The sequence below is a fragment of the Pristis pectinata genome, chromosome 20 (genome assembly GCF_009764475.1).
Source record: "Pristis pectinata isolate sPriPec2 chromosome 20, sPriPec2.1.pri, whole genome shotgun sequence".
Classification (NCBI taxonomy): Eukaryota; Metazoa; Chordata; class Chondrichthyes; order Rhinopristiformes; family Pristidae; genus Pristis; species Pristis pectinata.
In genome coordinates, this window is record NC_067424.1 from 3,524,862 (window position 1) to 3,550,929 (window position 26,068).

Consider the following 26,068-nt stretch of genomic DNA (forward strand, 5'->3'; position numbering starts at 1 on the left):
ATCCTCTTTGGGGAACATGAACCTGAGTTGGGAATAGATCGCCGTTCCTTCATCATCCACTAATACAGAGAAACTCCGAACCCCACACCTCAAAGTCCTGAGAGTGATTACCGGAGTTTCACTGCAGCTGAACAAGTGTTGGCCCCTCACCCTGTTGGAGATATTCCCTTTGTCCTATCCAATCTTCCCCACACTTTCTGTAACTTAAAACTTGTTTTCTTTCATTTCCAGTTCTGATGGAGTGTCATTAATCTGAAACGTTAATTCTGCTTCTCTCTCCACAGACGCTGCCTGACCCGCTGAGTGTTTCCAGCAGTCTGTTTTTATTTCAGATTTCCAGCATCTGCAGTTCTTTGATTTTCAATTAAACGAATCAAGTGAGGGATAAGTGTTTCTGAGCCTTGGGACAACAGTGCAGTGTTGTCGGTCTTGTTCCAGTCTCTGTGGTTTGTTCTGTCCCGTCACTTACATTTCTGCTGTGTGTGCCTGCCACAGACTGTGCCAAACATCCTCGGCTCCACGGCGCCTAGTTTCAACCAAACACTTTCACACAATGCACTACCCAGAATTAGGCCAAACCTCATTCCAATCTGCTGCCACGTATATGTTGCTAATCACGAATGAGGTTAGGGCCATCCAGGAAGCCAAACAGCTAACAAATGATCACACACATCCTGACCTTGGCCCCAGCGTGTCCCACTCCAGCCTTTCAACATAGAACATAGAAGAGTACAGCACAAGAACAGGCCCTTTGGCCCATTGTATCTGCACTGACCATGATGTTAATCTGAACAAATCTCATTTGCCTGGATGTATTCTATATCCCTCTATTCCCTGCCTGTTCATGTGTCTGTCTAAATACTTCTTAAATGTTGCTACCGTATCTGCTTCCACCACCACCCCTGGCAGCCCGTTCCAGGCACCCACCACTCCCTGTGTAAAAAACTTGCCCCGCACATCTCTTTTAAACTTTCCCTCTCTCACCTTAAAGCCATGTCCTCTGGTATCTGACATACCTGAGAAAAGGACTCTTATTAACCCTATCTATACCTCTCATATTTTTATTTACCTTCTATCAGGCCTCCCCTCATAAAATATCTTTCCTCAGAAACAATTGATTCATCACCACGTTCACATTAATGAAACAAAACTATAGCTGTGGTTACTGGAGACATAATCTTACAGCATCACATTGAATTCCAGCAAATACAATGACAGACTTGCATATTATTAAAAAATTAAATATTGTATGTTTAGCATGCTTCAATCTTTCATTCCAGTCTCATGGTAGGTAATATGTTGTAATCAACTGTATTTATTCCTGTTTCCATGAATTACAACCAGTTGCAACAATTGCAATTTTCATCAAAGATCAGCAGTTCAGGACACATACTGTGTAAGGTTTTTCCAGCTCCACACAGGTAATATTTACTGCGGTCAATAGGGTCAGCGTATATCCCTTCCGCTTTGCCCTCACACCACGAATTTGCATTCATTCCATGGTTAGTGGGCGTGATGAGGGTGATTGGAACAGTGGAATTGGTCTGAATGTCGATGGATGGGAGTGCTATTGTGATTGATTCTTGGCATCCTGTGAGGGAGAGAGAGACGTTTCAATGACTTGGATTACACCGGGATACCTGGCTGATGTGGCTGTTCTATGAGGTGAAATTGGATCGTGTAGCACCCATTCTTTGAACATTGAGAGGTCCAACTTCAGTGTTACCCCGAATAGAGTCATGGAGTCATAGAAAACAGGCCCTTCAGCCCGACTTGTCCATGCTGACCTAGATCCCTATCCATGCTAATTCCATTTTCCTACATTTGGCCCATATCCCTCTATAAATCTTTCCTATCCGTGTACCTGTCTGAATGAATTTTACCTGTGATTGTACCTGCCTCTACCACTTCCTCTGGCAGCTCAATCCACACACCCACCATCCTCTGTGTGAAAAACTTGCCCTTTAGACTTCCTTTAAATACTTCCCTTTTTTCCTTAAACCTATGTTCCTTCACCCTTGGAAAAAGGCTGTGACTATCTACCCTGTCTATGCCCCTCATAATTTTATAAACCTCCGTAACGCCTCCTTCACTCCAGTGAGAACAGTCCCAGCCTATCCAATCTCTCCTTGTTACTAAAGCCCTCCGTTCCAGGCAACACCCTGGCGAATCTCTTCTGCACTCTTTCTGGTGCTGTAACATGTTTTCTATAGTGTGGTGACCAGAACTGCACACAATATTCCAAGTGTGGCCCAACCGTCTTGTAGGGATGCAACATGATGTCCTGACTCTTATACTCAATACCCCTGCTTTTGAAGGCAAGCATCTAAACACCTTCTTTCCTATCCACCTGCGTTGGTATTTTCAGGGAGCTATGAACTTGCACCCCTAGGTCCCTCTGTACGTCAATGCTAAGGCCCCTGCCTTTTACTGTACGTATCCAGCCAGTATTAGATGCACTACCTCACACTTGCCTGGATTAAATTCCATCTGCCACTGCTCCAACTCATGTCCCTCTGTATCCTTAGACAGCCATCCTCGCTGTCCACAGTTCCACCAATCTTCACACAAACTTACTCACAGGAAGTCAAACCAAGGTAGGACTTTCACAGTGAACGGTGGGCCGCGGGGAGTGTTGTAGAACAGAGGGTCCCAGGATTACAGGTACATGGTTCCCTGAAAGTAGCATCACAGGTAGACAGGGTGGTGAAGAAGGCGTTTGGCACACTGGCCTTCATCAATCAGGGCATTGAGTGTAGAAGTTGGGATGTTACGTTGCAGACATTGGTGAGGCCACACGTGTTCAGTTTTGGTTACCCTGCTGTAGTAAAGATGCCATTAAACCAGAAAGAGTGCAGAAAAGATTTATGAGGATGTTGCCAGGACTCAAAGGACTGAGTTATAGGGAGAGGTTGGGCAGGCTAGGACTTTAGTCCTTGGAGAGTAGGAGACCAAGGGGTGATCCTATAGAGGTGTATAAAATCATAAGGGGCATAGATGGGGTAAATGCACACAGTCTTTTTCCCAGGGTCGGGGAATGAGGGCATGGGTTTCAGGTGAGGGGGAAAGATTTAATAGGAGCTGAGGGGCAACTTTATCACACAGAGGGTGTTACGTATATGGAATGAGCTACCTATATGGAGAGCAATCTTTATATCTGTCCGACCATTCTGGACACTGAACTGCTCACAGAAGGCATCTCCCTGTTCCGTCTTCCTCCTGTTCCTCTTGCTCCTACTGAATCTACTTGCCCTCTCATTGTATCCCTTTGCTTCTGGGGAGCTACAAGTTGTCTTCAGTTCATATGCCTGTGTCAACCGAGAGCAGCAATGTGCTGACAAGTGGCATCTCACTGCTCATTGAGAGCAGCAACTTGCTCATGGGCGGCTCCTCTCTGATCCTTGAGGCCATCAAGTTGGTGCCACGTTGCAGGGACCAGACCTCCACATGCAGAAGGAAGACTCCTTGTGATCTCATTCCTAATCTCTACAGCAGCTATTAACACAACTTCTCTGCACACTCCTATTGTGCTCCAAATAGGCACTTGCAGTCACGATCAAAACTGGACTCAAATCAGCAGCCATAATGGTGAACGAAACCTCTCAATGTGACACAATTTCTAGGATCTGTTAATATATTGTAGCAATTGAAAGCAGTTCAATTTTACTTGGGATGTAACTAATAATTTATCCAAACCATTAATGTTGAGGAGGGATTTCAATACGTTGACCAAAGGGTAGGGGCCTTCTTTACATCTTGTTCCGCTGAAGTCATCCAGATCCAGAGACCACACCATGGCACCTCCAAAGTGGTTGGACATCAGCCACTGAGCCTGCAGTAAAAAGAACCATGACTGAAAGGTGTGCTTTGTTGAATAAAATTGGCATTGCATTGAAGGACTTACCCAGGGTGGGAGAGGAACAAGTGGGTGGAGCCAACCCCTTGGACAGACACGGTGCAAGAACTGCTTGTGGAGCTCCACCGGTGTGACGACTGCACGGAGGCAGTTCCTTCACCGTCACCGGGTCTAAGCACTGGAACTCCCTCCCCAACAGCACTTGGGAGCACCTTTACCACATGGACTGCAAGGATTCAAGAAGGCGACTCACCCCCCAGATTATCAAGGGGAAATAAATAATGGGCAGTAAATGTTGGCCTTGGAAACCCCAAAAATAAATTCAAAAAAGTCTCCTTATTTGTGTGATGTTCTATAGCCTGGAAACTTAGTACGGAGAATATCTTTCCCAAAGTGAGGAAGTGATGTACTTGTACTGCTGCACAAGGCGTGAAGACTCATTAGGATATGGTTCCACCTCAGGGTAAGATTCCTCTAGGATTCTGCTCAGAGAATGCTGGAGATATTGACCATCTGTTGGACCAGCAACTCCAGGTGAGTCGACCGCACTTGATGTAGACTGTCCCAGTGAGAGAGATTACGCTTGCTGTGAGACCTTGGGCAATGAACACCAAACCCATGCACCATTTGGGTGGGCTATCGTGGTTGTGGTGTGGAGAGAGTGGAAGGGTCCTCAGTGAAACCAGCAGGCAATAAAATCATAGAACTGTAGACTAGTGGAGAGATACAGCACAGAAACAGGCCCTTCAGCCCACCGATTCCATGCCGACCACCAACCACCCATTTACACTAATCCTACATTAATCCCGTGATTTACTCTCCCCACGTTCTCATCAACTCCCCCCAGATTCTAGCACTCACACCCACACTTGGGGTAATTCACAGTGGTCATTTAAGCTTCATCTGCATGACTTTGGGATGTGGGAGGAAACCGGAGAACCTGGGGGAGGTTCACATGGTCACAGGAAGAACGTACAAATTCCACACAGACAGCACCCGAGGTCAGGATTGAACCTGGGTCTCTGGCGTTGTGAGGCAGTGGCTATACTAGCCGTGCCACCTTCCGGCACTGTGCAGAGAGGACTTCCTGTCATTTGTTGCCTACATCCAGTCTTCTGCCTGCTGGACCTCCAAACCTTGCTGGAGCTTTGCATGCAGCTGTTAACCTGAAGACCAATGGCATTCTTCTCTGATCTGGTCCTGGGGCTTTTGTTGTACCAGAACTCAGCTGCATTAGCTGAAGAGGAGGGAGAGGTCAGGTGGAGGGACAAGCCTCCACGGGTGTTCCAGACCATCTGAGAGTAAGTGAAGGTTCCAAGGTCCCTGTAGGAATGGCATTAGTCAGGACCAATTCCCTCCATAGTTGTGCTCCTGGAGGACGTGCAGAACCTTCACCATCATCCTTCACAAGGAGCTTTGCCTTCTCAAGGGGAACTCAAGCAACTTAATGAGTAAAGTTTCTGACCTTCCAAAATCCTACAATACTTTCAAATCAGCATTCCTCCTTGTCAAAGGGCTTTACTGAAGGAAGTGACATGGACCTTTTCCTGAAGTAGAACTGATCAGTTACCCTCCCAGTGCTTCAAGTAGCAGCAAAGCACAAGTGGTGCCAGAGGTCAGCCGATGCTGCCTGGACTGGTTCAGAGGCCAGGGAAGTTCAGGGTGACCGTGGTCTTCACCTGCCAAGGAGGAGCTGTTCCAGACACAGGTGTGTGCAGTCAGTAAACATGGAAGGTCACAATCTTCACCACCACTGACTTGGAAAACTTTATAATTTGGATGTAGAGACACAAGAGACTGCAGATGCTGGACTCTGGAGCTACAAACAATCTGCAGGTCGAGCATCTGTGGGGTTGACATTTCGAGCATCTGTCCTGATTCAGGGCCTTGACCCAAAAGATCGACAATTCCTTTCCCTCCACAGATGCGGCTCGAGACTCTGCATATATTTCTACACCAAAAGCAGGAGATATGAATGGCGGCATATTGAACAAGGCTGTGTCCTGAGCCTTTCTCCCCCCTCCTCCTGCCAACAGTGAGGGTCCTGCACATATCTGCTTTGTCCCTAATCCACCTTCCGTTTGCTCAGCACACCCAGGGAAACCACCAGAGAAGCGAGGGCGGAGAGACACCCTGGAGTCCCCTGTAGCCTCTCTGGCCTGCCTCCAGCATCACATTCGACAGCTGATTCGGGGAGGGTTGAGGAGCCAGAATCAAGGCTGGGAAGAGGCACGGTGATCGGCTGCCCCATGAGGTTCACCGAGCAGGAAACGCAGGACCCAATCTCAGCTGCAGGCTCAACGAACAAGGCGTGCATAACACCTGCCGTTACGTGTGCGCACCCCGACATCCTGTGCACACTAACACAGACTCCGCACACAGTGCAATTCCACTGGCTCTTTGTTCGTGTGATTTGGGATTAAATTCATCTGTATAGTCCACAAAAACACAACAGTTGGTAAATGACTCGAGGGACTGAGCTATAGGGAGAGGTTGCACAGGATAGGACTTTTTTCCTTAAAGCATAGGAGACTGAGGTGTATAAAATCATGAGGGACATAGTTAGGGTGAATGCACTCAGTTTTTTCCCCAGGGTTGGGGAGTCTAGAACTAGAGGGCATGGGTTTAAGGTGGGGGGGGGGGAAAGATTTAATAGGAACTTGAGGGCAACTTTTTTTACACAGAAAGTGGTCAGTATACAAAGCGAGCTGCCAAAGGAAGTGGTTGAGACAGGTACAATAAAAACATTTAAAACACAGTTGGACAGGTACATTGATAGGAAACGTTTGGAAGGTTATGGGTCAAACATGGGCAAATGGGACTAGCTTTGATGTGCAGCTTGGTTGGCATGGACCAGTTGGGCGCTGTGCAACTTAATGACTCTATGAATATGTAACTCACGGTCCCTGCTCCCTGGTTTGTATAATACTAGTGGATGTTAGATGTTAAAGATTGAACAAGTCAACATGGATGTGTGAAACTATGGAAGTTAATTTACGTACTTTGACCTTGTAGCTCTGTTGATTATCGTACCCGATCCATTGATTTCCTTTGAATGCGTAAGGAACCTGCTGGTCAGCAATAACTTGTGAGACAGCGATTTTCAAAAATACGCAAGTCTGTCAGTGAAAAATAAATATTGTTAACATTTCAGACAAATTAATTCTGTCTTGTGCTAAAGTCCAGCCTCAATTATAATTAGTGCCTAGTCAAGTATGTAACTAACACAATTAATTATATTAGAAGAAAATATTTGGCATTTTATTGGAGATGTCAACACGAATAACTTGTAGTTTTGCTGGAAATGCAGATGCTGGGAATCAGAAACAAAAACAGAAAATGCCAGAAACACTCAGTGGGTCAGGCAGCATCTGTGGAGAAGCACAGGAACGTAGAACATGTCTGAGTGGTATAGGATGTCTGGACATGTATTTACGTTTTATTTGATGTTGGTTTGTAGTGAATCATTCTCTAGACACTAGCACTCTTCAAATAAGTTCTCATTTTGGGCGAATAACATTGTCCAATGTGCAGACATAGGTCACACTGATGTGACAGCTGCTAGCATCATTGCATATCTGTGCCTCATTTAGAAAGTTTGATAAAGCTAAACATTTCAGATCATGTGCTTAAGCAAAAGCTCGATTGCCACTGGGTAATGAGGAATACATTCTCTTTAAAAATTATTCCCTCGCCACATCTGAAATATTTGGGCTCATGGCATAGCCGCCCTGTCAGTCTGCAAATGATTGTGCACGGTCTCCAATGTGAAGTTGATTCCTACCTTAGGAATCTTTTCATCTGCTTGTTCTTACTATGGCCAACTCTGAGGAAGGGGCTTCTGTGACAGAGTAATATGAGGGAGGTTACGGTTGGGGTTAGTGTTTCAATTTGTACTGTAATTGACTCTTCTCTTGGAGATCTCTCTCCTCTGCTCCCCTTCCCCACTCCCCGCTTTTATTGAGAAATTGAAAGCAGCAGGACTGGGTGAGAAGGCGTAGGGTAAGGTTTGTGCAGGAAAGCTTCATACTCCATTGACCAGATCCAGCTGGGAATGGGGTGAAACAAATTGGTTCTACAACTGACCCTTCAGCAGTCATACCCCACTGTGTACCTTGAAATTGCCAATTGGGGAAATAGTTTAAAATAAAGAGAAGACACAAGATGCTGGAATCTGGAGTAATAAACAACCTGCTGGAGGAACTCAGCGGATCGAGCAGCGTCTGTGGGGGGAAGGAATTGTTGATGCTTTGGGTCGAAACCCTGCAACAGTTCTCATTGACTGTAAGCTGATGCATATTCCTCCAGCAGATTGTCTGTGTCTAAACTGCAGACTCATGAGAGAGATTCATTGCTAAAGGATTGTGGACTGAACTAGTTGAAATATTTAGCCCAGCCACTGAATGCCAAGCTGGTCAATATATTATGTGCATTGGTTTAAGTCACTGGGTCTACAAGGCTGACCAGCCACTGTCAATATTGAACAACAATCCAAAGGGGTCAAAACATGGTCAAAATCCTGAATCAGTCTGAAACGTCGACAATTCCTTTCCTCCCACCGATCCTGCTCGACCGGCCGAGTTCCTCCTGAAGATTGTTTGTTGTTCCGACTGAATAACTTTGTTTGTTCTATTACCTCGTAGTAGGCCACTAGTCCTGGCTCCCTGGTTAACACGCCAACTTGTCCTGCTCCAGACACTGGAGCACCGACACTGGTAGCGGGACTGCTGAGGGTGAAGGTGCGCCCGTATGTCGGGAACCCAACGATGAGCTTCTCTGCTGGGGCACCTTGGTCCTGCCAGTATTTTAAAGCAAAGTCCTGCAAAGATTAATATGCGCGGTAACTTTACTGAAGCTCGACTTGCTAAAAATATATTGTCACATGTTGGTAAAACAGCGACAATGAATAAGATGCAAAACTGGTCATTTTTTAATGAACGTACTCACAATATTATAGTAAATATATTTGCCTTGATCAATGGAACCTCGGTAGAGGGGGCTGTTGTGGCCAGTGAATTTTTCCCAATGCCCATGGAAATCAAACGTCATCACGGACATAAAGTCCAAATATCTGATAAAAAAACATATTAATTCATGGAGTCATAGAATCATACAGCACAGAAACACAACCTTTGGTCCACAGTCCATCTTCACGGCACGGTGCATCAGGAAGGCTATCAGTACCATCAAGGATGCCTGCCACCCCGGCCATTCGCTTTTCTCCCTTCTACCTTCTGACAGAAGATACAGGAGCCTGAAAGCCTGGATGTCCAGACTCGAGAACAGCTTCTTCCCCGCCGCTGTCAGACTCCTGAACTGATCACATCTTCCTGGTGGTGCTGCCACATTCTCGGACTCTTAACTCGACCTCTGCTGTTATTGTCACTTTAACATTTCTTTTTGCACCACCTCATTCTGCGCTACTGTACTTTGCCCCATTCTGTTGTTTTGTGCTTGTCACTGTATTTATTGCCGTATTTATTATTACCACCTACACTCTTTACTCTGTGAGCTTCACACGAGCAAGGAATTCCATTGCACCCTGGTGTATATAACAATAAATTAATCTGAATCTGAATTTTCATGTCGAGCATCAAGTACCCATCTATATTAATCCCAGTGCATTAGTCATAGAACATCGAACAATACAGCACAGGAACAGGCCCTTTGGCCCACAATGTCTGTGCTGAGCATTACCACAGAACACCTGCCCTCTGTCCGTAACCGCGATCTGCATCTCCCCGTTGCCGGTCACTTCAACTCCCCCTCCCATTCCATCACTGATATGTCAGTCCTCGGCCTCCTCCACTGCCAGGAGAAGTCCAAACTCAAACTGGAGGAACAGAACCTCATTTTCCATCTTGGAACCTTGCAGCCTAACAGCATGAACATTGAATTCTCCCACTTTAGGTAACCACCCCCCCCCCACTTCCCCACACTCCCCACCACCATGCTTCTTCTCCTAGCCTGTCTCTCTTTTTTCTCCCCAATTTTTCCCCTCTCTCTCCTCACCTTTGACCCATCCCCCGGTGGATCTGCTCTCCCTTCCTCCCCCACACCTGCCCATCACTATCTCTTACCCTGTGCCCACCCCACCTCCCCTCTTTTGTCCACCTATCACTGCTCTGCTTTTCCCTCCGATATATCAGGCTTCCCCTTTTCCTATCTTCAGTCCTGAAGAAGGGTCCTGACCCGAAACGTTGACCGCCTGCTTTTCTCCATGGATGCTGCCTGGTCTGCTGAGTTCCTCCAGCATCATCGTGTTTTTCATCCAGATTCTAGCATCTGCAGCCCTTTGTTTCTCCCAAGTTAAACTAATTCCTTCTGTCTGTACATGATCCATATCTCTCCATTCCCTGCATATATTAATGTGCCTATCTGAAAGCCTCTTGAATACCACTATTGTATCTGCAAATTATTGGCATAGATGATTTTTCAGCATTATTTATTGGGTTTCTGTGGATTTGCATTCTTTAAAGTTTGGAAGAGTGAAGGTGATCTCGTTGAGGGACATGGCAGGGTAGATGCTGAGATACTTCCACCACTGAGAAATTCTTGAATGAGGAGACCAAAGATACAAAACAGGTGATCAATCTCTGGAATTCTCCGCCTCAGAGGAATGTGGAAGCTAGATCATTGAGGGTCTTACAGAGGAAGTAAATAAATTTTGAATGATCAGGGAATTGAGGGCTATGTGGAATTGGTAGCTGAGGTCTGGCAAAGATCAGCCATTTATTGAATGGCAGGGCAGGCTTGAGGAGCTGAGTGGTCTATGTTCAGTTCTTGTCACCTCATTATAGGAAGGATGTGGAAGCTTTAGAGAGGGTGAAGAGGAGATTTACCAGGATGCTGCCTGGATTGGAGAGCATGCCTTATGAGGATAGGTTGAGTGAGCTCGGGCTTTTCTCTTTGGAGAGAAGGAGGATGAGAGGTAACTTGATAGAGGTGTACAAGATGATAAGAGGCATAGATCGAGTGGACAGTCAGAGACTTTTCCCCAGGGCAACAATGGCTAACACGAGGGGACATAATTTTAAGGTGATTGGAGGAAGGTATAAGGGGGATGTCAAGGGTAAGTTTTTTACACAGAGAGTGGTGGGTGCGTGGAACACGCTGCCGGCAGAGGTTGTGGGGACAGATACATTTAAGAGACTCTTAGATAGACACATGAATGATAGAGAAATGGAGGGTGGTGTGGGAGAGAAGGGTTAGGTAGATTTTAGAGCAGGATAAAACGTCGGCACAACATTGTGGGCCGCAGGGCCTGTACTGTGCTGTGGCGTTCTATGTACTCCTGCTCCGATTGTCTTGCGTTCTGGTGACTCCATGGTCCTAACAGCAGAGCCATCTGATTTTTGACCAGCTTTTGATGAACTTCCTAGGCCACAGTTTCTGCTTCAGGTCATGTGCTTCACTGGTTTGGGCACATCAAAGTCAAAGTCAAAGTCAAGTTTATTGTCATCTGCACAAGTCCATGTGTGCACAGGTGCAATGAAAATCTTACTTGCAGCAGCATCGCAGGCACAGAGCATCAGATAAGCAGCATTCACAAGAAAAACATAAATTAAACATAATTATGCACAATGCAAAGCTGGTTCCAGTGTAAGCAGGAACACGTCTGTGGTGAGGACAACCCTACCAGTGAGTTAATGAGGCCCAGTGCATTTGCGTCACCCGATCCTACACTCCAGACCATTTATGATTCAACGATCTGCTTCCGTTGCATTTTAAACATTCTCTCCCTCCACCACCAATACACAGTAGCATCTACAAAATGCACTGCAATTACTGCCACAGCATCTCCCAAACCCACAGTCTCTGCCACCAAGGTCAGGGGCAGCAGCTGTCAGAGAACACCACCACCTGTAGGGTCCAAGCTGTATACCAGCCCTACCTGGAGCTGTTCCAGCATCACTGGCTCTAAATCCTCCCCTACAGCACTGTGGGAGAACTTTTACCTGCAGCTTCAAGAATGGAACATAGAACAGTACAGCACAGGAATAGGCCCTGCGGCCCACAATATCTGTGCTGGCCATGATGTAGCTCTCCACCTCCTTCTGACCAGCAGTTCGGGGATGGCCAATAAATGATGGCTTTACCATCAATGTCCTTGCTGGGTCATGACTGGGGTTGTGGGGAAGTACAAACACATCAAACTCCTGTTGACTTATTTGTTCATGGGGGGGGGGGGGGTGGATAACACTGGGAATGCCCGCATTTATTGTCCATCCCTAATTGCCCCTGAAGAATTCAATATTAACATTATTCAAAATCAGAAAATTAGTCATGTGGTTATGTTGCAGCTTTATAAAACTCTGGTTAGGCTGCATCTGGAGTATTGCATTCAGTTCTGGTCGCCCCATTACATGTGGAGGCTTTGGAGAGGGTGCAGAAGAGGTTCACCAGGATGCTGCCTGGATTAGAGGGCATGTGCTATTAGGTTGGACAAACTTGGGTTGTCTTCTCTGGAGTAGCGGAGGCTGAGGGAAGACCTGATAGAAGTTTATAAGATTATGAGAGGCATAAGTGGAGTAGACAGGCCGGTATCTTTTTCCCAGGGTCGAAATGTCTAATACTAGAGGGGATGCATTTAAGGTGAGAGGGGGGAAGTTCAAAGGAGATGTGTGGGTAAAGTTTTTTACACAGAGAGCGGTGGGTGCCTGGAATGTGCTGCCAGGGGTGGTGGTGGAGGCAGATACGATAGAGGTATTTTTAAGAGGCTCTTAGACAGGCACATGAATATGCAGAGAATGGAGGGATGTGGACATTGTGCAGGCAGAAGGGATTAGTTTAGTTAAGGCATTTAATTACTAGTTTAATTAGTTCGGCACAACATTGTGGGCTGAAGGGCCTGTTCCTGTGCTGTGTTCGATGTTCCATAAAATCTTTACCTGTTCTTCGCATAATTCTGCAAATGACTTATTTGTAATATTCTAATCAGAATCAGATTCATTATCACTGACTTATATGAAATGAAATTATGCAAAACAATTAATTTAATCAATTAATGAATAATTAATAACAATGTAACATGGTGTCATCACAAAGACCTTTCCCTCAATGTCAGCGAAGCAAAAGAGCTGGTCATTGACTTCAGGAAAGGGGGTGGTGCACATCCACCTGTCTGCATCAACGGTGCAGAGGTTGAGAGGATTGAGAGCTTCAAGTTCCTACGTAAACATCATCGATAGCCTGTCCTGATCCAATAACGTTGATGCCAAGGCCAAGAAAGCTCACCAGCGCCCCTACTTCCTCAGAAGGCTAAAGAAATTTGTCATGTCCCCTCTGACCCTTACCAATTTTTATCGATGCACCATAGAAAGCATCCTATCTGGATGCATCGTGGCTTGGTACAGCAACTGCTCTGCCCAGGACGGCAAGAAACTGCAGAGAGTTGTGGACACAGCCCAGCGCATCACAGAAACCAGCCTCCCTTCCACGGACTTTTGTCTACACTTCTTCCTGCCTCAGTAAAGCAGCCGACATAATCAAAGACCCCACCCACCCTGGACATTCTCTCTTCTCCCCTCTCCCATCGGGCAGAAGATACAAAAGCCTGAAAGCACGTACCACCAGGCTCAAGGACAGCTTCTATCCCACTGTTATAAGACTATTGAATGGTTCCCTAGTACGATAAGATAGAATCTTGACTTCACAATCTACCTCGTTATGGCCTTGCACCTTATTGTCTGCCTGCACTGCACTTTCTCTGTAACTGTAACACTTTATTCTGCATTCTGTTATTGTTTTACCTTGTACTACCTCAATGCACTGTGTAAAATTGGTCTGTGTGAACCATCTGCAAGACAAATTTTTCACTGTACCTTGGTACATGTGACAATAATAATAAACCAATAAGCCAACCAAAAATGAAATAATCCATAACTTTCTCTCAGTAGTACACACCGTGAAATCTCGGATATATCATATGCAGCATCGCTAACTTCCAGACAAGCAGCAACTGCGGCTGTCAGCAGGAGTTTGCTGTTTGTTGAATCCTTTCCCTCTTTATCAATGGCCTCCCGCAACTCCTGCAAAAGGTGAGGACATTTCAAGGTTTAATGAGGACGACCAGGACATCGATGACAGGAAAAATAGAATGTGAGAGCAGACCAGTGAGAAACAAAATATAGACTTTAATGGATCTTTTATAGATGCAGTTAAGAGCTGTAGAGTCACACATCACAGAAACAGGCCCTTCAGCCCACCATGTCTATGCCAACCATCAAGTACCCATCTACACTAATCCCACTTACCAGCACTTGGTACAAAGCCTTCTATGACTTGGAGATTCAAGTGGTTGTCCAGATATTTTTTGAAAGTTGAGAACACCTAACTTCATCACCTTCTGAGATTATAATCTCCTTCCGGATCACAATCCCCTGCTGAGTGAAAAACTATTTCTTCAGATCCTTTCTTTAGGATTTTTTTTCAGATTCTGGGAAGCTTGGTGGGCATGGACCAGTTGGGCTGAAGGGCCTGTTTCCCTGCTGTATGATGTGATGACTCGATGACTCCATCCCCTCTCACCCTCTTACTCCTCACCTTTAACTATGTCCTCTGGTTTTGGACATCATGCCCTCTTCTCGCAGCTACCATCGGGCAGGAGGTAGTCCCTGAAGTCCCACACCACCAGGTTCAGGAACAGCTACTTCCCTTCAACCATTCGGTTCTTGAACCAACCGGCACAACCCTAATCACTGCCTCAGTATAGCAACACTATGACCACTTTGATCTAAAATGGATTTTGTTTTTTCTGTTCTAATTATGTTCCTTCTTGTAAAAATTGTGTATAATTTATGCTTAAGTTATGTTTTTCTTGTGAATGCTGCTTATCTGATGCTCTGTGCCTGTGATGCTGCTGCAAGTAAGTTTTTCAATGCACCTGTGCATACATGTACTTGTGCATATGGCAATAAGCTTGACTTTGACTTTGATCTCCCTTACGGGGACGAGTTTCTCACTATCCACCCTATCCGTGCTTCTAATAATTTTGTATGCCTCTATGAGGTCCCACCTCAGCCTCCTCCATTCCAAGGGGAACAGACCCAGACGAGCCAGTCTCTAAATCCGTTAAAAGCTAAAAGCTAGTGAAGATAAATGTGGGTCCCTTACAGGTGGAGACGGGAGAATTTGTAACGGGGAATGAGGGAAAGGCAGAGAAATTAAACAAACACTTTGTATCTACCTTCACGGAAGACACAAAGATCTTCCCAGAAATATTGGAGGACCAAGGAACAGTGTTGCTGAGGAATTAATTCAGTTACTACCAATGAAATTAATGAGCCTGAAAATGGCTAAATTTGCCAGAGTCGGAGGTTCAAAGGGACTTGGGAGCCCTAGTGCAGGATTCTGTAAAGGTTAACTTGCAGGTTGAGTTGATAGTAAAGAAGGCAAATGCAATGTTAGCATTTATTTCGAGAGGACTAGAACATAAAAGCAAGGATGTAATGCTGAGGCTTTATAAGGCTTTGATCAGACCACATTTGGAATATTGTAAGCAATTTTGGGCCCTATATCTAAGGAAGGATGTGCTGGCCCTGGAGAGGGTCCAGAGGAGGTTCACAAGAATGATCCTGGGAATGAAAGGCTTAATGTATGAGGAGCGTTTGATGCTTCTGGGCCTGTACTCGATAAGAGTTCAGAAGGATGAGAGGGGATCTCACTGAAACCTACCAGATACTGAAAGGCCTGGACAGAGTGGACGTGAAGAGGATGCCTCCATCAGTGGGAGAGTCTAGGATCCGAGGGCACAGCCTCAGAATAAAGGGACGTCCCTTTAGGACTGAGATGAGGAGGAATTTCTTCAGCCAGAGGGTGGTGAATCTGTGGAATTCGTTGCCACAGAGGGCTGTGGAGGCCAAGTCATTGGGTGTATTTAAAGCAGAGATCAAGAGGTTCTTGATTGGTGAGGGGGTTAAGGGTTATGAGGAGAAGGAGGGAGAATGGGGTTGAAGAAATCAGCCATGATTGAATGGCAGAGCAGATGCAATAGCCGAATGGCCTAATTCTGCTCCTATATCTTTAGAAGTGTCTGATGCAGAAAGTCACCAGCTGCAGATGGCGGTAGACTGAGCAATCCTGCATGGTCACCATTATTGTCAGTACTTTGCCCCAGCTGAATTCATCGGCTTTGAACTCTGCCAATGGTTCAGACCTCCGAATGATAATCCAGTCATTTAATCCCTGAACTACAAAATAGTCATAGAGTCATACAGCATGGAAACAGGCCTTTCGGCCCAACTGGTCCATGCTGACTGTGTTGCCCAGCAAGTTAGTCCCATCTTGAAGAGCTTTGACTCTTCTGTTGGTAAAAGGTTGATGGTAAAAGTTGTGGCTGGATCTTCCAACTGCAGAATGCAAGGAGGAAGGATCATCACAGATGTTGAAACTGCGAGACACAGTTATAAGTAAGTACTCCGGAGGCCAAGTATGATGCCGATCTTAACTACAAAGGGCAACGGAGTATAGAAGTGGGGAAATCTGGCTCCCAGGATGAAGTGTTGTCTTATGAAGAAAGGTTGACCAAGTTGGGCCTATGGTGAGTGGACTTTGAGGAGAGAGAGATGATTTATTGAAACACATCAGATTCTGAGGGGGATTGACATGTTGGGTGCTGAGATGTTTCTCCTCATGGGAGAATCTAGGACCAGGGGGTACAGTTTAAAGAGAGTCACAATTTTATGATGGAGATGTGGAGGAATTTTTTCTCTTAGAGGGTTATGCACCTTTGGAATTCTCTGCCAAGGCCAAGGTGGATGGACGTTTGAATTGTTTGAGGAGTTGAGGGTTCCGTGGTACAAGCAGAAAAGCAGAATTGAAGCCAAGATCAGATCAACCATGATCGTATTGAACAGCAGAACAGGATTCAGGGGCTGAACGTTCTTCATCTGTTCTATTTTCTCATGGTCATATCTTAAAACCAAGGCTTGGTTTGTTGGGAAGTCTTGAGCAGAAGAGAATATGCCAATTTCTCCTCTAACAGGCAGATAATAGATGTGCCAAAATCCGACCTGGACATTTCACAAAACCTATTGAGGACAGTAACCTTCCCAACTGTTCGGTAAACCAAATGGGTTTTGATTTCTAAAAGACAAAGATCGATAGATGCAAATGAACTGATAAATATCAGATGTGTGGCTAACAGGTGATTGAGGCAAGGACAAAATACAAAGTGCATGAATGTACCAGCCTATCCCAATGTCCAAACATAGACAGAGAGTGGTTGCTATCTGGAGCTCACTGCCAGTGGAGGGGGTGGAATCAGACACATTCACTAAGGGACATTTAGACAGATAGTTCAATAGGCAAGGTACTGATGGAGATGAGGAGGAACTTCTTCTCTCAGAGGGTCATGAACCTAATGTGGGCAAATGGGATGAGTGTAGATGGGCAAAAAGGTTGGCACGGACAGGGTGGGCAGAAGGGCCTGTTTCTGTGCTGTACAACCCTATGACTTTAACTGCTGCATATTTTGTAATCATGTAAGAAACATCTGGTTGAACGGATTACCAGTTAAACCATCAAGAGAACCATCGCATCAGGAAGTTTGATGCTAAAACAAGCTTATCGATTTCACAAAGCTGAACAGGAGTCTGGAACCCAACAGGTAAATGGATGATTGTATGTATGTGTGTGTGTGTCTGTGTGTGTGTGAGAGAGTGTCTGCCTCTGTGTGTGTGTGTGTGTGTGTGTGTGTGTGTGCACGCGCACGTGTGCCTGTAGATGTATATAAGAGAGGGTGCCTGTGTGTGTCTACCTGTATATGTGCATGTGTGTGTGCGCCTGTAGATGTATATAAGAGAGGGTGTGTGTGTGTTTGTGTGTGTGTGTGTGTGTGTGTGTGTGTGTGTGTGTGTGTGTGTGTGTGTGTGTGTGTGCTGTCTCTGTACTCTTGCAACCAAGTTAAGCCCAGAATTGATGAGCAACTTGACCATGTTCACAAATAAACCCAGAACCAGTGTCCAGGGCCAGGACTATTAACGGAGTAATTCACGGTGTTGGATGAAAAGTGACGGCAGAGTCTCGGACTTTCACCTTGACCAAGCTTGTGAACCGGTTTTTGTCTTCTGGTGGGCTGTCTCGGAAGCCGGGATACTGCCAGTCCAGGTCAAGACCATCAAATCTGTACTTCCGCAGAAAGGAGACAGCGGAACTGATGAACGTTGCCCGGGATTCTGCTACTGAGACCATGTTGGTGAATCTAATGGGAATAAAAGGGAACAGGGAACACATTAAATTCGTGTACCTCCACTTCAGAAATTGGATGTTACCATTTCTGCAGCAGTAAATATTGCCGCATCAGTGATCTGATCTGGAAATGATCACTAATGTGGTTTACTTTAGGTAAAATTGGTTTTGGATGCTGACAAAACAGAGATGCTTGATCCAACTTCCAGGCTGGAGTTGCTTGTCTGACCTGCACTATTCCTTTGTGAGGTAACATGCAGGTCTGTAGATTAATCGGCCAATGTGTTACCCCTCATGTAGGTGGCTGGTGGGGGAATCAGGGGGCAGTTGGGGATGTGAGAGAGAATAGCAACATGGAAAAAAATCAGGAATGACACTGATGAGATTGCATGGATGGCAGGGACAATCACAACGCTTAAAAGGCACTTGGACAGGTACCAGTCCTACAACCCATTTAGAGGGATCTTGGTTCACTGAAAGTGGCTATGCAAGTGGATAAGGTGGTAAAGAAGGCGTACGACACACTTGCCTTCATTGGTAGGGGTGTCGGGTCCAAGAGTAAGGAAGTCATGCTGCAGCTGTATAAAATTTTAGTCAGACCGCACTTGGAGTATTGTGTGCAGTTCTGGTCGCCCCGTTATAGGACGGATATGGAGACTATGGAGAGGGTGCAGAAGAGGTTCACTAGGACGCTGCCTGGATTAGAGGGCATGAGCTATAAGGAGAGGTTGGACAAACTTGGGTTGTTCTCACCAGAGCATTGGAGGCTGAGGGGAGATAGAGGTTTTTAAAGTTATGAGAGGTATAGATAGGGTAGACAGTCAGAATCTTTTCCCCAGGGTACAAATGTCAAACACCAGAGGACATGCTTTTAAGGTGAGGGGGGGAAGTTTAAAGCCGACGTGAGGGGCAAGTTTTTTACGCGGAGAGTGGTGGGTGTCTGGAATGGGTCACCAGGGGTAGTAGTGGAAGCAGGCAGTTTGGTGGAGTTTAAGAGACTTTTAGACAGACACATGAATATGAAGGGAATGGAGGGAGATGGATGATACACAGGAGGAGGACATTTAGTATAAATTGGCATCAAGATCGGCACAACATCGTGGGCCGAATAGCCTGTCCAGTGCTGGACTGTTCTATGTTCTATGTTTTCGATGTAATCTTAACCATACCTGAGCAACAGAACACTACGGACCACCTCTTGTACTTGCACAAATGTTTTGCAGAGTCTTTTCCTTCACTTTGCATAATTATGTATAACTTATCTTCCGTGTGTTGTCTGTACCTACGTGCCTGTGATGCTGCTGCAAGTAAGTTTTTCATTGTACCTGTACCTCACCGAACTTGTGCACATGACAATAAACTTGACTCTACATTGGATAGGAAAGGTTTACAGTGACATGGGCCAAATGCGGGCAAATGGGACTAGCTTAGGTGGGCATCTTGGTCGGCATGGACCAGTTGGACCGAAGGGCCTGTTTCTGTTCTGTATGACTGTTATTTCTATATAGGATGGGACTGCTCTGAGAGCTGGTGTAGATCGGATTGGTCTAAGGAAATAAGGCAGGAATATGATGTAACAGCTGATCTCATTGGCAGCTGATTTGGAGATGTTCTTTTCTGGTAAACCACAGTTAACCTGTTCAGAGTAATCTCAACGGTTTACTAACTACACGATTGTATTCACTGCCCAGTCCTCTAAGATGTCGATCATTGTTCTGAAATTTTTTGCTGAATCATTTTCCGCTCAGACAATAATTTACCACCACAGACACCTCCAATTTGTGGAGGTGTCTGTGGTGGTAAAGTAGTTTTGTGGTGGTAAACTGTGTCTGTGGTTGTAAACTGTGTCTGTGGTTGTAAACTAGTTCTGTGGTGGTAAACTGTATCTGTGGTGGTAAACTGTGTCTGTGGTTGTAAACTGTGTCTGTGGGGGTAAACTGGACCTGTGATTATTCCGTGTTTCTATATTTTGGGTTAAATTTCTAACACTGACTGAAACCCCAACTCACTGGTATACTCTGATTCCAACAAAAACTGGCGGACGTGATGAATTGGGGGTTGCTGTGATGAATGGGGTTTGTGTGTGGTTATGGGTTTATTTTTTGCTGAGCATTATCTTCCTGAAATGGGAAGGAAGGCTGTGGGAATCTCGCACAGGGAAGGTCTTTCAAACAAAACTCTAATCAGAGACATTTTGGAGTTGACTACAGGGGACCCCGTATCACAGCCGGTCGAGTTATGGAAATTCGGCCTTGCAGAATTCACAAATCACTACCCAAAAATTTGAGATATGCAATAAAATTCTCTCTCATGGAATTTGCATGAAAAAAAGTAAGTAAATAAATAAATAAATATAAAATTTATTTTTTTAGCTCGTATTTCTTGACGCATGCGCCGGTGATATGGCTTTGCGTTATGGAACATCGCAGTATGGACCATTTTCTAGGAATGTAACCGGTCCACACCTTATATTGCCTGGAGATAAAACTGGTTCAGCGAAAAAAAAAATCACCTCCAAGTCAGGTGGTTATGAGTTCAATTCTCACGTCATATCTCTTCTTATTTTCTTACCAAACAGAAGGAAACCATTCAACCTATCAAGACTATGCTGTCTCTCACAGTAATCTGATTTCCTCACATTTCCCTGCAATGTGTTCCCTCTCACATTCCCGATACACCCACACTCGGGGTAAGTAACAATGGTCAATTAACCTCCACCCAGCCAGTGGTTGGGAATAGAACCATAGAACACTACAGCACAGAAAACAGGCCATTTGGCCCTTCTAGTCTGTATCAAAACTTTATTCTGCTAGTCCCATTGACCTGCACCCAGTCCAGACCTCTCCCATCCATGTATCTATCCAATTTATTCTTAAAACTTAAGATTGAGCCCGCATTTACCATGTCAGATGGCAGCCCGTTCCACACTCCCACCACTCTCTGAGTGAAGAAGTTCCCCCTAAGTCTTTCCCCTTTCACCCTAAAGCCATGTCCTCTTGTACTTTTCTCTTCTAATCTAGATGGAAAGAGCCTACTCACATTTACTCTGTCTATACCCCTCATAATTTTGAGGGAATTTTGAGGGATGAGGGAAGAAACTGCAGCACCTGGTAGAAACTAATGTGGTCACGGAGAGAACGTGCAAACTCCATGCAGACAGCGCCGGAGGGCAGAGGACTGAACCTGGAAGTCTGGAGCTGTGAGGTAGCAGCACTACCTGCTGCCACCGCTGCCTCCAACCCTAGAAATGTAACCACATTTTCCAGGTTGTAATGTGAACGCTTTTACAGAGGTAATAGTGCAGAACTGGGCATTTGCTCTTTGGATAAGATGTTAAATGAAGGTCCTGTCTGTCATTGCAGATGTTTACTTAAAATCCAGAGGGAACATATTGAACAATGACAAGCCTTATGTCCTGGCCAACATTCATTGTCCTGCGCAATGTCAGTCAGCACACCCTCTGGTCAAATTGCTTTGTAATTGGCTGCTAAGTTTCCTGCATTATATCGGTGACCACATTCGTTAGCAGTGAAGTGCCAACATTGGGAAAGGTGTCATTTAACTGGGGTGATTTCTTGCTGATCGTTTTAGTCCGGGGAATCTCACTACATGAGATGATGAAGTAATTTTTTTTCCAGAGCACAGCGAGATGTCTGTCAGGGAATGCTACCAACTGTCACATCCCAGGCTGCAGGAGACTGTGCTGAGGGACGCACTGAAGCTGGGTGCAGCCAACGCTAAGGCTCTGTGGGGAAGGTCCACAGTCTGGGCTCCTTCCACTACCGCACATGGAGGGGCTGAGTCAGGTGGGAAGCCCCTCAAACATCGGAAGGGTGTATCACCCCAGGGGTCCACATGAGTGGCAAAGGCGCCATGTACAACATAAGAAGATGTGCCAACACTGCTACATACAGACCTAGCAACACTGAACGTATTGACCAAACAACACCTAGAGCTTTACACTGTGTTTATTATTTTGTTTTTTATTAATATGAATAAAGTTTATTTTTTGAAATAAAAAGATTTCCAGATCAGTTTGGGGCCTACTGATGGCAGGCAAGTGCACATCCTCTGAGGGAAAGGTTGTCAATATTTAGAAAGCTGCTCAAGAATAGCCCACAGATTTGCAGAGCTCCTTACAACTTGCAGGAGGAACTCAGCGGGTCGAGCAGCATCTGTGGGGGGAAAGGAATTGTTGACGTTTCGGGTCAAAATCCTGCATCAGGACCTGAAATGTCGACAATACCTTTCCCCCCGCAGATGCTGCTCGATCCGCTGAGTTCCTCCAGCAGATTGTGTGTTGCTCCAGATTCCAGCATCTGCAGTCTCTTGTGTCTCCACTAATAGTGCAAGTTCTGCAGATAGTTAGAGTTAGGTTCCTGGTAAAAATGGCTCATTTTTTGGGCTGTCTGTCTGTCTACTTAATTTTCATCTCAGCAACTGAATGAGACATCTACCAGCATGCTATAGCTGAACAGTTGTCCGATGCATCAGAGAAGTCCTATCTGGATGCATCATGGCTTGGTATGGCAACTGCTCTGCCCAGGACCACAAGAAACTGCTGAGAGTTGTGGACACAGCTCAGCACATCACGGGAACTAGCCTCCCCTCCATGGACTCTGTCTATACCTCTCGCTGCCTCGGTTAAGCAGCCAGCATAATCAAAGACCCCTCCCACCCCATGACATTCTCTCTTCTCCCCCCTCCCATCAGGCAGAAGATACAAAAGCCTGAAAGCACATACCACCAAGCTCAAGGACAGCTTCTATCCTTCTATCTCACTGCTATAAGACTATTGAACGGTTCCCTAGTACGATAAGATGGACCCTACAATCTACCTCATGACCTTGCACCTTATTGTCTGCCTGCACTGCACTTTCTCTGTAACTGTAACACTTTATTCTGCATTCTGTTATTGTTTTCCCTTGTACTACCTCAATGCACTGACGTGATGAAATGATCTGTATGGCGGGCATTTCACTGTACCTCGGTACATGTGCAATAGTAAACCAATTTACCAGTTCCAGCACTGAACAGAACACGTCTGATATAATATAAACACAGAAAATGCTGGAAACACTCAGCAGGTCAGGTGGCATCTGTGGGAAGAGATACAGAATCAATGTTTTGGGTCAGAGACCCATCGTCAGAACTCAGATTTCCAGCACTTGCAGTTTTCTTTTATTTTCAGTACTCCCCTCATTTCAACAGAGGGTGGATATATAAGATATAAGATATTTTTATTAGTCACATGTACATCGAAACACACAGTGAAATGCATCTTTTGTGTGGAGTGTTCTGGGGGCAGCCCGCAAGTGTCGCCACGCTTCCAGCGCCAACATAGGATGCCCACAACTTCCTAACCTGTACATCTTTGGAATGTGGGAGGAAACCGGAGCACCCGGAGGAAACCCACGCAGACACGGGGAGAACATACAAACTCCTTACAGTATTTCTCAACTCCTGCCTCACCAAACTGTAAGATTTTACCTGATGGTGCCGAAATTCCATCCTCCAATGGCTAAGAGTGTTTTCAAATTCTTATTTCTGTTACAAAGAAAAAACATAAGAACATAAGAGATAGGAGCAGGAGGAGGCCATCTGGCCCATTGAGCCTGCTCCACCATTCAATAAGGTCACAGCTGATCTGGCTGTGGACTCAGATCCACCTACCTGCCTTTTCCCCATAAGCCTTAATTCCCCTACTATGCAAAGCTATATCTAACTGTGTCTTAAATATATTTAATGAAGTAGCCTCTACTGCTTCCCTGGGCAGAGAATTCCACAGATTCACTACTCTCTGGGAAAAGCAGTTTCTCCTCAAGTCCATCCTAAATCTACTCCCCTGAACCTTGAGGCTATGTCCCCTAGTTCTAGTCTCAGCTACCAGTGGAAACAACCTTCCTGCCTCTATCTTATCTATCCCGTTCATAGTTTTATATTTTTCTATAAGATCCCCTCTCATTCTTCTGAATTCCAGTGAGTATAGTCCCAGGTGACTCAATCTCATAGGCTAACCCCCTCATCTCCAGAATCAACCTGGTGAACCTCCTCTGCACTGCCTCCAAAGCCAGTATATCTTTCCTCAAGTAAGGAGACCAGAACTGCACGCAGTACTCCAGGTGCGGCCTCACCAGCACCCTGTACAGTTGCAGCATAACCTTCCTGCTCTTAAATTCAATCCCTCCAGCAATGAAGGCCAACATCCCATTTGCCTTCTTGATAACCTGTTGTACCTGAAAACCCTTTTGTGATTCATGCACAAGCACTCCCGTCCCTCTGCACAACAGCATGCTGCAATCTTTCACCATTTAAATAATGATCTGATCTTCTATTTTTCCTTCCAAAGTGGATGACCTCACATTTACCAACATTGTACTCCATCTGCCAGACCCTTGCCCACTCACTTAACCTATCTATATCTCTCTGCAGACTCTCCGCATCCTCTGCACAATTTGCTTTTCCACTGAATTTAGTGTCATCAGCAAATTTAGTTACGCTACACTTGGTCCCCTCTTCCAAATCATTAATGTATACCGTGAACAGTTACGGGCCCAGCACCGACCCCTGCAGCACCCCACCCACCACTGACTGCCAACCAGAGGAACACCCATTTATCCCAACTCTCTGCCTTCTATTGGTTAACCAATCCTCTGTCCATGCTAATACATTACCCCCAACTCCATGCATCCTTATCTTATGGATAAGTCTTTTATGCGGCACCTTATTGAACGTCTTCTGGAAATCTAAGTATACAATATCCACCTGTTCCCCTCTATCCACTGCACTCATTATATCCTCAAAGAACTCCAGTAAGTTTGTCAAACAGGACCTGCCCTTCCTGAATCCACGCTGTGTCTGCCTGATGGAACCACTTCTATCCACGTGTCTCGCTATTTCTTCCTTAATGATAGCTTCAAGCATTTTCCCGACTACAGACATTAAGCTAACTGGCCTATAGTTACCTGCCTTTTGCCTACATCCTTTTTTAAACAGTGGTGTGACATTCGCTGTCTTCCAATCCGCCGGGACCTTCTACTATAACTTCCGCCATTTCCTTCAGTACCCTGAGATGCATCCCATCAGGACCAGGGGACTTGTCTACCTGTAGGCCCACTAGTTTGCTCATCACTACCTCTTCAGTGACAGCGATTGTATCGAGGTCCTCACCTCCCACCGCATCCAAACATCTCTCTTTGGCATGTTGGACGTGTCCTCCACTGTGAAGACTGACACTAAATAGTCATTCAAGGCCTGGGCCATTTCCACATTACCCAATATTACTTCCCCTTCTCATCTTCCAAAGGATGTAAGTTCACTTTAGCCACCCTCTTCCACTTTATACAATTATAAAAACTTTTACTATCTGTCTTTATATTTTGTGCTAATTTACTTTCACAATCTATCTTCCCTTTCCTCATTGCTTGCTCAGTGGTTCTTTGTTGCTTTTTAAAATTTTCCCAATCTTCCAGTTTCCCACAACTCTTGGCGATTTTGTATGCATGAGCTTTCAGCTTGATGCCTTCTTTTATTTCCTTAGTTAGAACCATGTCGCTATTAGTATTGCAAACGGTTCAGAAAATATCGCACCAACTTTCACTTCAGCCACACAAAGAATAAACACTGATTACGTCAGTGATTGCTTGGCTAAACCAGATGTGAGACTAATTACGAATTGTGAAATAGATCCAAAGGTTGTAAACGAACATAATTTAGGGGGAATGATATGACTTACTTATTTTTTAGATCATTGAACCTCTTGTACATCATTTCATCATTCCACTCGAGGGTGGTGAGTTCATAGTTGTCTGTCATGTTGGCAAAGGCAAAGATCAGATGGGTGCACATACATGGGTCAATGTTTTCTGGCAGAAATTTAGCACCGTCTGTTCTGTTCTGAGCCCAGCTTGCGTAGTAACAGACCAGTTTGTAGGAGGAGACTAAAGTGTGAGAGAAAACAATGCAGTTATTTTGAGTAATAAACTAGTCTAATGATAATGAGAGCTCGATTAGATTATGATC

General features: G+C 45.3%; 1 protein-coding gene across 5 annotated transcripts; it reads right to left on the bottom strand.

Annotated features, from left to right (window-relative positions):
- Positions 1-958: 958 nt before the first annotated feature.
- Positions 959-25,298, bottom strand: LOC127580758 (acidic mammalian chitinase-like). Of its 5 annotated transcripts, none has more exons than XM_052034585.1 (9): positions 25,217-25,298; positions 23,537-23,593; positions 17,894-18,059; positions 13,763-13,887; positions 8,804-8,927; positions 8,493-8,675; positions 6,859-6,975; positions 3,697-3,832; positions 959-1,591 (listed from the first exon to the last, which is right to left on the bottom strand). In XM_052034585.1, exons 1-9 carry the CDS (start codon positions 25,234-25,236, stop codon positions 1,335-1,337), a joined length of 1,185 nt encoding a protein of 394 aa, XP_051890545.1. In that variant the 5' UTR covers positions 25,237-25,298; the 3' UTR covers positions 959-1,334. The 5 variants fall into 5 exon arrangements, with proteins under 5 accessions (XP_051890545.1, XP_051890544.1, XP_051890546.1 ...); XM_052034584.1 differs by having other exon boundaries at positions 8,493-8,651; positions 25,182-25,241; XM_052034586.1 differs by having other exon boundaries at positions 6,859-6,924; positions 25,182-25,241.
- Between the last annotated feature and the right edge of the window lie 770 nt (positions 25,299-26,068).